This window comes from Triticum dicoccoides, chromosome 2B (genome assembly GCF_002162155.2).
Source record: "Triticum dicoccoides isolate Atlit2015 ecotype Zavitan chromosome 2B, WEW_v2.0, whole genome shotgun sequence".
NCBI classification, from domain to species: domain Eukaryota; kingdom Viridiplantae; phylum Streptophyta; class Magnoliopsida; order Poales; family Poaceae; genus Triticum; species Triticum dicoccoides.
Window position 1 is genome coordinate 159,415,241 of NC_041383.1, and position 13,993 is coordinate 159,429,233.

Here is a 13,993-nt window from a genome sequence, read left to right on the forward strand (position 1 = left end):
GGGAGGAATAGTACTGGACTGGGGTATAAAAAATATAGAAAAATGGTAAAAGAAGAAACAGATGACCGTTCGGCTACAGTGATTGATGGACGCCGCGTATGTCCGTTGATTAATTTTTACCGGCGCGCAGTTTGAAAAGTGTCCTGTACACATTCGGAAACTGCATTTACCATTTTCCATGTTAAATTTTTTTTTGCATTTACCATTCCACTCAACTTCTCCAACGGATTAACGGAATGACCTCGAAGCTTCTCCAACGGAATGCAAAACAGCCCGTGGAAAAAGCTCACCACTCGTCTCAAGACAGGTTCATAAAAAAAAATCTACTTTAAAGAAAAAAGAAATGTAAGGTCACGACGTACACGAACATATTTTGATTGGGTTTCACCTCAATCATAAGATTTACTAGAATCAGCCGTCAGCTTTGCTGTGCCGTTTCGTATGCAACATTTATTTGATGTTTGTTTATTTTCTAAGATTTTTCCTCTCATATGTATTTACTTTTTAGTAATACATGGCCATCGTCATTTTTGTCCCTGAGCCTTTTGCCTTTCTACTTCTAGTGTTTTATTTTTAATGGTTGTGCTGGCAGATTCGCTAGAGCCTTTACACAAGGATAAATCGGTGTCGACACCTGCGGCCTTGTAAGATGTCTTCGGACTATATGTGATGCACCCGAGGGAAGAAGGAACGCACCTATCCGGAGAACTAATGGGCAATCATCGATGTGTATTCTTTGTACCATTACCACTAGTCCAATGCAGCGAGGTCGATGGATTTGAATTATCGAAAAAGGCTTTCGCCCTACGTTATAGATAAGGCAATGACCAACATACAATCCGATACAAATACACACCACCGCAGCACACGCACACACACAAGGCATGATACATAGGAGTTGATACAACTCCAAGCAAAATGGTTATATCTGGCGAGTTGGAAATGGACAAAACATTGATATTTAGAGAGATGCATGGATTCCGAATTATGCGAGTAGGAAAATTATTACTCCTAGAGGTGGGCAACTTCTGTCAAAGGTGGCTGATCTTATTGATCCAATCACGAATTCTTGGAATGAAGATTTGGTGAGACAAACTTTGTGGCCAATTGATGTGCAAAGGGTCCTCGCGATTCCCCTTACTATGCATAATATGTCGGATTTCATTGCCTGGAGCTATACAAAAAAGGGTGTATTCACTGTTCGATCAGCTTATTCGGAGGAATGGAACCAACAACACGGGAGGAAATTGCAATATACTAATGGTATGGGTCGTACCAATGTCAATCCTATTTGGGGGAAGATTTGGAAATTATCGTGTACGGCAAAGGTAAAAATATTTATCTGGCGAACGTTGCATGGAACTCTACCGTGTCGTGTTACACTTGCCAATAGACACATGAAAGTTTCGTCCCTTTGTCCATCATGCTCAAATGGGCAAGAAGATACAAAACACATCTTGTTTTTGTGTGAGAAGGCAAAAGAGGTTTGGGGTAAGCTGGGGATGTACGAGGTAATTAAGAAAGCTTGTGTTATTGATCGTGCTGGTGAGGCGGTTCTTGAATTCTTACTTCTTATGCCGCACCAAGAACTATCTATATTAGGATGCCAGAATGCAAGTGAATTAATCGCGATAACCGCTTGGTATTTATGGTGGGAGAGACGCATGTTGGTTCATGAAGGGAAGTCTCAAGATGTGAACCAGATTTCGATGGGGGTTCGTGCTATAACGGCAAACTATGTGAATGCCCACTTCCCTAGTGCATCTAGTAGAAAAGAAGGATGGAGCCGACCTCCTATGGGTTTTGTTAAACTAAATGTTGATGCTTCTTTTGACCATGATCTGCTCAGGGGCACGGTAGGTGCTGTACTCAGAGATGACAAAGGAAAATTCATTGTTGGCGGAAATGGGAAGATTGATTGGTGTGTTGATGTACTAACAGCAGAAGCGATGGCTCTGAGGTTTGGTTTAATTCTTGCACAAAAGGCGGGATGCAATCGTCTTATTATTAACTCTGATAATATGGAAGTCATTGACACAATGAAAAATGGAGGACAATCGGCGGGAGTTGCGGCGGCAGTATTCGAGGATTGCTACTTCATGGCATGTGATTTTCCATTAACTAGATTTGAACATTGTAATAGGACAACTAATAAGGTTGCTCATGAACTTGCTAGGCTAGCGAAAGTTTCTGTAACTAGAGATTGGTTTGAGGAGCCTATGGAGAATATTGTACCTCTTCTTATAGACGATGTAACCATTATTTCCAATCAATAAAGTGCATGTTTTCTTTCAAAAAAAACACCAGGTCAACAATAAACATCACTATGGAGATACTGTGGTTCTCAATTGTGAACAAGCCACTGCAAAGAGATGATGCTGAACGCCGACAAGAAATGGGCTCCAAGACGGTGCCTTCAAGAAGGGTACGACACCGGGGCGCTGACTGATCCAAAGGATCAAGATCTTCACCCGGAGCAACTCGAAGAACAGAGAGACAGGGTGACAGAGCCTTCAAGAAAGGTACGACGCCCGAGGCCAGACAGGGAATACCCTCGGCAAACCCGCTCTGCCTCTGATCAAGGTGCGGCCAACCACAAGATGAACCACACGAACGCCATGAAACAGTCGAACCCCAGCATCCACGCCATCTACACGGCCATGGAAGCCAGACAACCCCTAAGCCAGAAGCTTCGCCCACGAGCATAGTGGTTCCCACCACCAAGGCCGCGGCCCTGCAACCAGACACCATCGAGAGCACCCAAAGGTGTGGGCTTCAAGCCTACCGGCAAACCTCGACCATGGCGAAGCTGCCAGCGACCAGCTTGCCTCGAACAATGCCGGATCCGAAGTCAGGAAGCGCCAGGATAGGGAAAGGGGGGGAGGAGCAGAACGCATCCATTCCCAGCACCCCCCTACGCCGATGACGGGAGGCCAGAGGACCGTCGTATCCCCCGTCTCTCTAGCCAGGCTCCCCACATGGCACACCCCCGTGCCGCTCCACCACAACGTCCAACTCAAATCTGCGCAAGGCCACCACCAGCCGCCCGCCCACCGCCTCGAGGAACTAGATCACCCTCCACCCAAGAGGCTCACCGAAGGAGCCCACACCTGCTCCGCACCAAAGGACGTCGGGCCTCACCACAGCCCACGACGTTGCAGCCCTCGTCGCTCATGGCACACCCGAAGCCTCCACAGCCTCCATGCCACACACCGCCACCGTCCCCTGCAACCACTCCGCCAACTCCGCCGCGCCACCGCGACCGACGCACGCGTGTTGCTCCAACAAGATGGCGTCGGCCCGCGCTAACGCCGGCCAAGTGAGAGGGTAGGAAGTCCCTGCCGCCGCACCCCTTGGCGACGGCGAGGGAGAGGAGGTGGGTAAGGGATGGGTCTCGCCTGGGCTCGATCGCATTCTCACCGCATGGTCTCTATGGAAGCACAGGAACACTACTATGTTTGACGGCCTCCAATCCTCCTCAACACACCTGTTGTCCACAATCAAGGATGAAGCGCGCTACTGGGTTGTCGTTGACGCGAAAGGGCTTAGCATGATTATTCGCGTAACCTAAACTTTAGTGTTTGGGGGCGGAGCATCCCCCTTCTTCTGCTCAAACCAAACCGAGCCACGCCTGCCTGTGTATGTAGCGTGGGTGTATACTCATGTACTTTATCTTTTTTTATCCATGGAAAGATACACAATCTTACATATTCCGGGAAAAATTAGTACAACCCCCTCCCCCTGCCATAAATTCATATTTCAAGCACACTTTCAATACACGAATATAGCCCTTGCATATGCAAGTGCGAGGGCTACTTTATTATTCAATGATAACAAACAGAAAAGCAGGAGTGATGTAAGACGTACGGTCACACACTTGAGTGGTTCTTGGGAACAAGCATCAGTTTCTCCTTCCGTCGGACACTCAAGCGAAACACTTCTCTCATGTCAATACCCTTCTTGCCCGCGGCGGACGACAGCTCCCAGTCGTGACTGTACACAAGGTTTGCCAGCATGATCTCGATGGTCGCCAGCCCGAAGTTGATACCAGGGCAGATCCTCCTGCCAGCTCCAAACGACAAAAATTGGAAGTCATTCCCCATGAAGTCCACCGCCGAGGCGCTACCACCCTCCATGAACCTTTCTGGCAGGAACTCCTCTGGCTTCTCCCACCACTCGGGGTCTCTATTGATAGCCCATGAGTTCACCATGACCCATGCTCCAGAAGGGACCGTGTATCCAGCAACGTCAACTTCGCTCTCTACCTTGGAAAGGTGAGGGATGAGGAGCGGTAGCGGCGGGTGCAACCTAAGCGTCTCCTTCACCACTGCCTTCAAATATGTCATGTTGGCTAAGTTCTCTTCCTCGACCAAGTCTTGCCCCTTCGGTGTGTTGTTTCTCACCTCGGCTTGTAGCTTAGTCATGACCCGAGGGTCGCACTTGATCTCAGCCATAGCTGTTGGAAATATGAGCAATTTACCGAGTGATTTTATTAACAGAAATACTAGATAAAGCATGACTAGTGTAGTAGTGATAAAACAGGCCATGCGATTTGACAATGGGAAGGTAAACAACATCTTCATATATGAACCGTAACTAAACATATCTTGAGCAGACAGTATAGCAAGTTGCATATATGAAATAGAGTCTAATATAGCCAGGGCAAACACTAGAACAAGGAACTGTAGCAGAACCTCTAATAGAAAGGATACGAACACGTACGAGGCAGCAGCAGCAGAAGCGCTGGACTTGGGGTCGGTGTCCTTGCCAGCCATGTCGTCGAGGAGGTCGTGGACGTCGGGGAAGAAGTCGTCGTCGGGGAAGTAGTCGTCGGAGTCCGGTGCGTCCGTGATGAAGAAGTCAGTAGTCGCGCAGAGCGCTCCCCAAAAACCTTATCACCCTTCTCCCGTACAGGACTCAAAAGGTGCGGTCTCGGAGGCCTACTGTCCCGACCTGCGGTGCATGCCGCAAGACGGGATGAGGAAGAACGTAGCAGCAGCACAGTGCTCTGGAACTTGTGGCGAGAGAAGGAAGAGATTCTGGTGTGTCTCTCTAGGAGGAGCGACCTCCCTTTTATAGGCGCAAGAGAAGAAGTCGAGAGGCTGCGCTGGGAGCTGAAGAGAACGAGGGAGACGAAATGAACAGGCAGCAGGCGAAGAGGTGCGCCGTTCGTATTCAATCTCCACTACAGCAAAACGTTTCAGCTTTTGCGTGCCCTTTCGTATACCCGTAGTGCGTGGCAAATATTTACATCGGCTCATTCCCGTAACCCGCGGCCGTCGTGATGAGGCATGGCATGGCGAGGCGGGCGGCGGAGGAGGAGCACGCGTGGATGTCCCTCTTGTTCTCATGCTCATACAAATGGGGAAGGAGCCTCCCTTATAAAGAGGTCCAACTCCCTCTAAACTAGCAAGGTGGGACTAAACTTTAGTTCCACCTCTTGCCTTGCACGAATGGGCTGCGTGGGCCTCTAGGATTTATTAGGAATTTCTGAAACTACTATTGGGCTAGGCCCAAATAGACAAAATTCCAGCAATCCCCCACCAGATCCCAGAGGCACACAAAATTTGGCTTTGATTCCAAAACACTGTTTTATATACCGGTACTGCAGTGGAGACTGTTAAGTTGAACTTCCACCTAGAACCCTATGCTACACTAGTTGGCAACTTGAACAGTGGACTGGGCCTTGAACTGCAAGTTTTCTGCGAATCTAGCTTCACATAAAGCCTTGACCGATACGTGGCTACCGTGGGTCTTCCCCGCGGGTGGAGCTTATGCGTCATACTCCGTGACCTTTCATGAGTTTACTAGAGAGAACCCTACTCTCATAGATTGCGACGTTTAACAATCAGACTCATATATGTGCGTTCTTCAAAAGATGTTCTGCAGGACAACATCTCTGCTTCAAAAAGCCAGTTAGAACACATTAAGATATACATCAACCTGCCATGTAGATTAGGAGAATATTGCATCTTCATGGAGTGGTATTTTAATAGTAAGGATACTCTCCTCTCAGTTGACCAACAGCTTGTCTTTTATATCTAATTCACGGGATCTCCGATCACAAAGAATAGGTTACCATTATGAACAACTCATATTGTGGGTCTCATTCCCATCTCCCTCGATGCATTATCTATCACATTACATGATAGACCCTTAGTAAAAGGATCTGCCAGATTTTTAGACGTTTGGATATAGTCCAATGCAATAACTCCGGAGTTTTTCATTTTTCTGACAGACTTTAACCTTCTCTGAACATGTCTTGATGACTTCATGTTATCCTTTGAGCTGCTCACTTTAGTGATCACAGTTTGATTGTCACAGTTCATAAGGATACCTGGTACAGGTTTCTCAACTACCGGCAAGTCATTCAAGAGCCGGCGAAGCAAATCTGCTTCGACCGTAGCTGTATCTAGTGCTGTGAGTTCTTCTTCCATTGTTGACCTCGTTAAGATGGTCTGCTTGCAAGACTTCTAAGAAACAGCGCCACCTCCATGAGTGAATACATAACCGCTCATGGCCTTTATCTCATCAGCATCTGAGATCCAGTTTGAGTCACTATACCCTTCAAGCACCTTTGGGTGCCCAGTGTAGTGAATTCCATAATTCGTAGTGCCTTTCAAATAACGCAAAACTCTCTCTAGAGCTTTCCAATGCACATCTCCTGGTTTTGAAACAAACCGACTCAGTTTGCTAACAGCAAAAGAGATGTCAGGTCTTGTAGCACTGGCTAAGTACATAAGCGAGCCAATAATCTGAGAATACTTCAATTGATCTCTAGCAATTCTTCGATTCTTTCGAAGCAGCACGCTAGCATCATATGGTGTTGGAGAGGGCTTGCAGTCACTATAGCCAAAGTGACTCAAGATTTTTTCCACATAGTGAGATTGACGCAATGTAATCCCACCATCATCATCTCTCAACAACTTCATGTTTAGAATGACATCAACCACTCCTAAATCCTTCATCTCAAAACAGCGAGATAGGAAATCCTTGACCTCCTTAATAACATTCAGATTTGTTCCAAAAATCAGTATGTCATCAACATACAAGCAAAGCATAACTCCCTCGCCCCCACCATGGCGATAGTACACACATTTGTCAGCTTCATTCACAACAAAGCCTGCAGCTGTTAAAGTTCTTTCGAACTTCTCATGCCACTGTTTGGGTGCTTGCTTGAGTCCATACAAAGACTTTAGCAACTTGCACACTTTCCCTTCCTGACCATCTATTACAAACCCATCTGGTTGTTCCATATAAATTTCCTCATCCAAATATCCATTTAGGAAAGCAGTCTTAACATCCATTTGATGAACGAGAAGACCATGTGAGGCAGCTAGTGAAAGTAGAACTCGAATAGTGGTCAGTCGAGCCACAGGTGAGTAAGTATCAAAGAAGTCTTCACCTTCCTTTTGGGTATAACCCTTTGCCACGAGCCGAGCCTTGTACTTTTCAATAGTACCATCAGGCCTAAGCTTCTTCTTGAATGCCCATTTGCATCCTATAGGTTTGCACCTATAAGGACGATCAGTTATCTCTCAAGTTTCATTCGCCAAGATGGAATCCATCTCGCTACGAACCGCTTCCTTCCAGTAGTCAGCATCTTCAGATGCATAAGCCTCTGAAATAGAACTGGGAGTGTCATCTATGAGATACACAAGAAAATCATCACCAAAAGACTTGGCAGTCCTCTGTCTCTTGCTCCTAGTAGGAACTTCATTGTTCTCCTCCACAGGACTTTCAAAGTGTTCCATCGAAATGCCAGGTTCAGTAATTGTAACTGGTTCCTGATTCGATGAACTAGGCATCTCCTGATTAGATGAGGTAGCCATATCCTTCATGGGAAAGATATCTTCAAAGAAAGTCGCATCATTCGACTCCATGATCATACCGACATGCATGTCAGGTACCTCAGATTTTACAACCAAGAATCTATAGCCAATGCTGTGAAAAGCATATCCCAGGAAAACACAATCCACAGTTTTTGGTCGCAGCTTTCGCTTCTTTGGAACTGGCACATTGACTTTCGCCAAACAACCCCAGGTTCGTAGATAAGAGAGCTTTAACCTTTTATTCTCCCATTCCTCGAATGGAGTTATCTCTTTGTTCTTTGTGGGAACTCGGTTTAGAACATGACATGCAGTCTATCGCCTCCCCCCACCATGCCTTAGAGAGACCCGATGTGTCTAACATGGCGTTAACCAAATCAGTTAGAGTACGGTTCTTTCTTTCGGCCACCCCATTTGACTGAGGTGAGTAGGGAGGCGTCCTCTCATGGATTATACCATGTTCCGCACAAAAAGCATCAAATTCATTGGAAAAATACTCTCCACCATGGTCGGACCTAAGCATCTTGATTTTTTGATCAAGTTGGTTTTCCACTTCAGCTTTATAGATCTTGAAAAAGTTCAAAGCCTCATCCTTAGATTTCAGAAGATACACACAACAGTATCTAGTGGAGTCGTCAATTAACGTCATGAAATATTTCTTTCCACCTTTTGTCAAAACACCATTCATTTCACATAGATCTGAATGTATAAGTTCTAGTGGTGCAAGATTTCTCGTCTCCGCAGTCACGTGAGACTTACGAGGTTGCTTAGCTTGCACACATACTTGACACTTAGATCCCTTGACAGTGGTGAAACTAGGGATTAAGTTCAACTTCGCTAGTCGTGACATGCAACCAAAGTTAACATGACAAAGACGTGAATGCCACACATTTGATTCACTATTGTTGCAAATATGATTAACAACTTTATTGCAAACGTTTGATAAGGATAAATGAAACAGGCCTCCTGACTCATAGACTTTACCAACAAAGGTTCCATATTTGGAAATTACAAATTTATTCGACTCAAAGACAAGCTTGTAGCCATCTCTACACAGAAGAGATCCGCTAACAAGATTTTTATTGACGGAGGGGACATAATGCACGTTCCTCAGCCACACGATCTTCCTCGAAGTAAACTTCAGATCGACCGTGCCAACACCACGAACAGAAGCACTTGAACCGTTGCCCATTAGCACGGTTGAAGTCCCTATGGTTTGATAAGACGAAAACATGGAAATATCACCGCATACATGCACATTAGCACCCGTGTCAATCAACCAATCAGGAGAATGACATACTGAAAGAATAGTGGGAAATATACCATACCAAGCATCCTTCATGTCAGTGTCTCCAATGACAACATTAGCGGTCTTGCCGCCTTTCCCAGGATGACGCTTGTCATAGCGATTGGGGCAACTAGGAGCCCAATGATCAGGATCTCCACACACATGACAAACACCTTTCTTCTTGTCATTCTTCTTCTTGAAGTTCGTGTGCTGCACAGCCTTGTTCTTCCCATCAAATTTTGCTTTACCATCAAGCTTGCCCTTGTTCTTGAACTTGTGGGACTGGAAGTTTTTCTTCTGTACCAGATTGGCACTAGATCCTCCCTCAATACCCCGAGCATGTGTGTCCTTTGCTCTCGCCTTTTCTTCCACATCAAGAGTACCAATGAGATCCGGAACGGAAAACTCCTGTCTCTTATGCTTCAGTAAGGTAGCAAAGTTCCTCCATGAAGGAGGAAGCTTAGTGATGATACCCCCGGCAATAAACTTGTCAGGTAGCATGCAATTGAACTGCTCAAGTTCTCTAGCAAATGACTGTATCTCATGAGCCTGCTCAACCACGGAGCACTCTTCAGTCATCCTGTAATCATAGAATTGCTCCATGATGTACAGCTCCGTGCCGGCATCCGAGACCCCAAACTTGGTCTCGAGTGCGTCCCACATATCTTATCCATTATCAATTGACGCATAAGCATCAACAATGTTCTTACCAAGAACACTCAAGAGAGCAGGCTTAAACAAGGTATCCATTTTCTGAAAAGCTTGTGCCTGTTGGGCATCTTGCTCCCCTTCAGGTTTGCCAAGAGTGGCGTCATAGCAGCTCATGGTCTGAAACCATAAGACTGCTCTCACGCGCCACCTCTTATAGTGGATACCCTCAAACATAGGAGGTCTGAGGGAAGCAACAAAACCAGTTGGGGTAAATTGCCTATAATAAGGTTTTTGGATTGTTGGAAATATGAGCAATTTACTGAGTGATTTTATTAACAGAAATACTAGATAAAGCATGACTAGTGTAGTAGTGATAAAACAGGCCATGCGATTTGACAATGGGAAGGTAAACAACATCTTCATATATGAACCGTAACTAAACATATCTTGAGCAGACAGTATAGCAAGTTGCATATATGAAATACAGTCTAATATATCCAGGGCAAACACTAGAAAAAGGAACTGTAGCAGAACCTCTAATAGAAAGGATACGAACACGTACGAGGCAGCAGCAGCAGAAGCGCTGGACTTGGGGTCGGTGTCCTCGCCAGCCATGTCGTCGAGGAGGTCGTGGACGTCAGGGAAGAAGTCGTCATCGGGGAAGTAGTCGTCGAAGTCCGGTGCGTCCGTGATGAAGAAGTCAGTAGTCGCGCAGAGCGCTCCCCAAAAACCTTATCACCCTTCTCCCGTACAGGACTCAAAAGGTGCGGTCTCGGAGGCCTACTGTCCCGACCTGCGGTGCACGCCGCAAGACGGGATGAGGAAGAATGTAGCAGCAGCGCAGTGCTCTGGAACTTGTGGCGAGAGAAGGAAGAGATTCTGGTGTGTCTCTCTAGGAGGAGCGACCTCCCTTTTATAGGCGCAAGAGAAGAAGTCGAGAGGCTGTGCTGGGAGCTGAAGAGAACGAGGGAGACGAAACGAACAGGCAGCAGGCGAAGAGGTGCGCCGTTCGTATTCAATCTCCACTGCAGCAAAACGTTTCAGCTTTCGCGTGCCCTTTCGTATACCCGTAGTGCGTGGCAAAAATTTACATCGGCTCATTCCCGCAACCCGCGGCGCGTCGTGACGAGGCGTGGCATGGCGAGGCGGGTGGCGGAGGAGGAGCGCGCGTGGATGTCCCTCTTGTTCTCATGCTCATACTAGTGGGGAAGGAGCCTCCCTTATAAAGAGGTCCAACTCCCTCTAAACTAGCAAGGTGGGACTAAACTTTAGTTCCACCTCTTGCCTTGCATGAATGGGCTGCGTGGGCCTCTAGGATTTATTAGGAATTTCTAAAACTACTATTGGGCTAGGCCCAAATAGACAAAATTCCAGCAATCCCTCACCAGATCCCAGAGGCACACAAAATTTGCCTTTGGTTCCAAAACACTGTTTTATATACCGGTATTGCAGTGGAGACTGTTAAGTTGAACTTCCACCTAGAACCCTATGCTACACTAGTTGGCAACTTGAACAGTTGACTGGGCCTTGAACTGCAAGTTTTCTGCGAATCTAGCTTCATATAAAGCCTTGACCGATACGTGGCTACCGTGGGTCTTCCCTGCGGGTGGAGCTTATGCGTCATACTCCGTGACCTTTCATGAGTTTACTAGAGAGAACCCTACTCTCATAGATTGCGACGTTTAACAATCAGACTCATATAGGTGCGTTCTTCAAAAGATGTTCTGCAGGACAACATCTCTGCTTCAAAAAGCCAGTTAGAACACATTCCCGCAACCCGCGGCGCGGCGCGTCGTGACAAGGCGTGGCGAGGCGGGCGGCGGAGGAGGAGCGCGCGTGGATGTCCCTCTTGTTCTCATGCTCATACAAGTGGGGAAGGAGCCTCCCTTATAAAGAGGTCCAACTCCCTCTAAACTAGCAAGGTGGGCCTAAACTTTAGTTCCACCTCTTGCCTTGCACGAATGGGCTGCGTGGGCCTCTAGGATTTATTAGAAATTTCTGAAACTACTATTGGGCTAGGCCCAAATAGACAAAATTCCAGCAATAGCTACCTCGGCGAAGGACGACGTGTCCGTGCCCGCAGCAAACATGTCCTGCATTCGTGCATTTGTTGTCATCAACAATTAATAGGGTCCCATTGAGATTCTGGAGATTGCAGCCGATGATTGTAAAGACTTAGTGCTTGAGTAATATAAGTATTTCTTTTGTTGATAGTTTGGAATTGCTTATCATGCTTACCACGCGATAAGTATTTCTCACACAGAAAAATAAATTAATAGTGGTAGTAAGTCATGACTGGTCATTGTGCACTTTTTTAGTAAATGATTATTTTTTGTTGAGAGCTCCTCGAATGTTATTTATGGATGGAATTTTGCAACAAGCTAAAACATTTTATCATGTTTGATGTCGTAAAAAATCTCTGTTTAAGAATTCATCTGATTAACCAGTTAACTTGCCGATTAATCCTTACTCGTAGGGTCCCCGAGTAGCTGATAAACTGATAACTCGTCTAATTAGTTGATTAAATGACTGATTAATTTGCTGATTAGCCTATTAATCCCCTACTCGCCATCCAACCGAGTACCAGTAAACGTTTTTCTTAACAATGAGAAAAAATTCAGAATTATTGGATTCCATTTGATTTTGTTTTTTTTTTGAGCAAATGTTTCACCCGGGTGTAGCCACACCTATCCATATTCTTGTACATATTTGATAGTTATTAAGGGTCGGTGTAAATTAAGTCATTTCAGACTTTTTATGTCCAAATCAATTCTAAAAGTGCAACTTCTGCTTTGGAAAAAGTGCAAGCACTGAACTGACATTACACATAGGAAAATCTCAAACGGCTTAGATTAGAAAAACGGGGTGGTTAACTAGTTACTGAAGCAGTACTACACTTACCATTAAGATGGCCTTGATTTGCTCTCTGGTGATACCATCATAGTATTTCTGCTGCCGAACCGATAGAAGTACATCAATGAAGTCACTCTCCTCTTCCTGCTTGCCATCTTGTTTGTCATGTGGTGGCAACAATGTCCGTTTCTCGTGGTCTTGTACACTTCTGCTTCGGTATACCCCCTTAAACACATCAAGGGCTGAGATTTATCCATACCCCTTCGCTGCCAGGGGCACGATCGTCTTATGTAAAAAATATTGCCCCCGCGCGTCCGCGGCGATACCCCCCGCGCCTGTGTATACGCGGCTGCGGGACGAGCCGAGCGACTTGGCAATCGTGAGGGCGCGAGCCGAGCCGAGCAGTTGGCAGCCGTGAGGGCGTGTTTTTTTAAAAGTCGGCGTTGACCGGTGGGGCGTACGTGTGGACGTGGCGCGGACGGCCGTATCGTCGTGCAATAACTGCATTGCAGTAATGGCGGCGTGCATGCAGGCGCCGACTGCTCGCGGCAGATCTCGTGCCGCCCGCCTAGTAGCCTCGTAGTCCGCGCCCTCCACTGCCTCGTAGTCCGCGCCCTCCACTGCCGCGCGTACGGCGACCGGGCGCCTGCCGCCAGCCTTCCGCCTCGGGCCGGCAGTAGACGCGACCGGTCGGCTGCCGCCGCTGCAGCGACCGCCTGCCCGCCTTCAGACGCCACGCACGCGTCGACTGCTGCGCCTGCCGTCCTCGCGCCTTTCCACGCCACCGTTGCCGCGTCCAGACGCCACCGACGCCTCGCCTGCCGCGCCTCGCCTTCACACGACACCGCTGTCGTGCGTGCCGCCAGCCGGCCACCTCTCCCTTGGGGCGCGCGCCACCGACGGCTCGCCCGCCCACCTTCCTCCCCCGCCTTCTATAAAAGAGTGCGCCACGCCGTGCCATCTCCCTCACCCCGCCCATCTCTGTTCCTCTCCTCGCCCGCCCATCTCCCTCTCCTCGCTGACAATGTCTTCCAGCGACTCCGACGAGGGCGCGTGGCCGACCGGCGTCTGGCCGCTGAGCCTCACCATCGCCGACACGGAGCTTATGGCCCGGTACGGCGTGTTGGTGCCGCCGACAACCAAGGTGCCGGGGCCATGGCGGATCGGGGCGAACGGCATCCCCACCATGGGACCGCCGCCGACGAGGGAGCAGCTCCGCGAGTTCCCTGGCGGCCGGTACAACCGGAGGGCCCGGCGCAGGTTCTGGCGCGGGAAGAACTTCGACATCGTCCTCGGCGCGTTCAGGGACGCGGCGGCCGGCCGCATCGTCGGGGATATTATCGGCGAGGCCGGAACTTCCCGTGGTCGCCGC

General features: G+C 47.9%; 1 protein-coding gene across 1 annotated transcript; it reads right to left on the minus strand.

Moving 5' to 3' along the window:
- Positions 1-3,869: 3,869 nt before the first annotated feature.
- Positions 3,870-13,149, minus strand: LOC119360718 (indole-2-monooxygenase-like). Its single transcript, XM_037626241.1, has 5 exons — positions 12,881-13,149; positions 12,670-12,829; positions 11,820-11,861; positions 8,789-8,795; positions 3,870-4,456 (listed from the first exon to the last, which is right to left on the minus strand). Exons 1-5 carry the CDS (start codon positions 13,147-13,149, stop codon positions 3,870-3,872), a joined length of 1,065 nt encoding a protein of 354 aa, XP_037482138.1.
- Positions 13,150-13,993: the final 844 nt, after the last annotated feature.

What these genes read in the sequence shown, in the direction of transcription:
- LOC119360718 (XM_037626241.1), bottom strand. Translation starts at nt 13,149, where the DNA reads ATGCACGCCGCCATTACTGCAATGCAGTTATTGCACGACGATACGGCC. An exon ending in GTGCCCCTGGCAGCGAAGGG is followed by an intron (nt 12,830 to 12,880) that starts GTATGGATAAAT and finishes ATACCGAAGCAG; the next exon opens with AAGTGTACAAGACCACGAGA. An exon ending in AAATCAAGGCCATCTTAATG is followed by an intron (nt 11,862 to 12,669) that starts GTAAGTGTAGTA and finishes GCACGAATGCAG; the next exon opens with GACATGTTTGCTGCGGGCAC.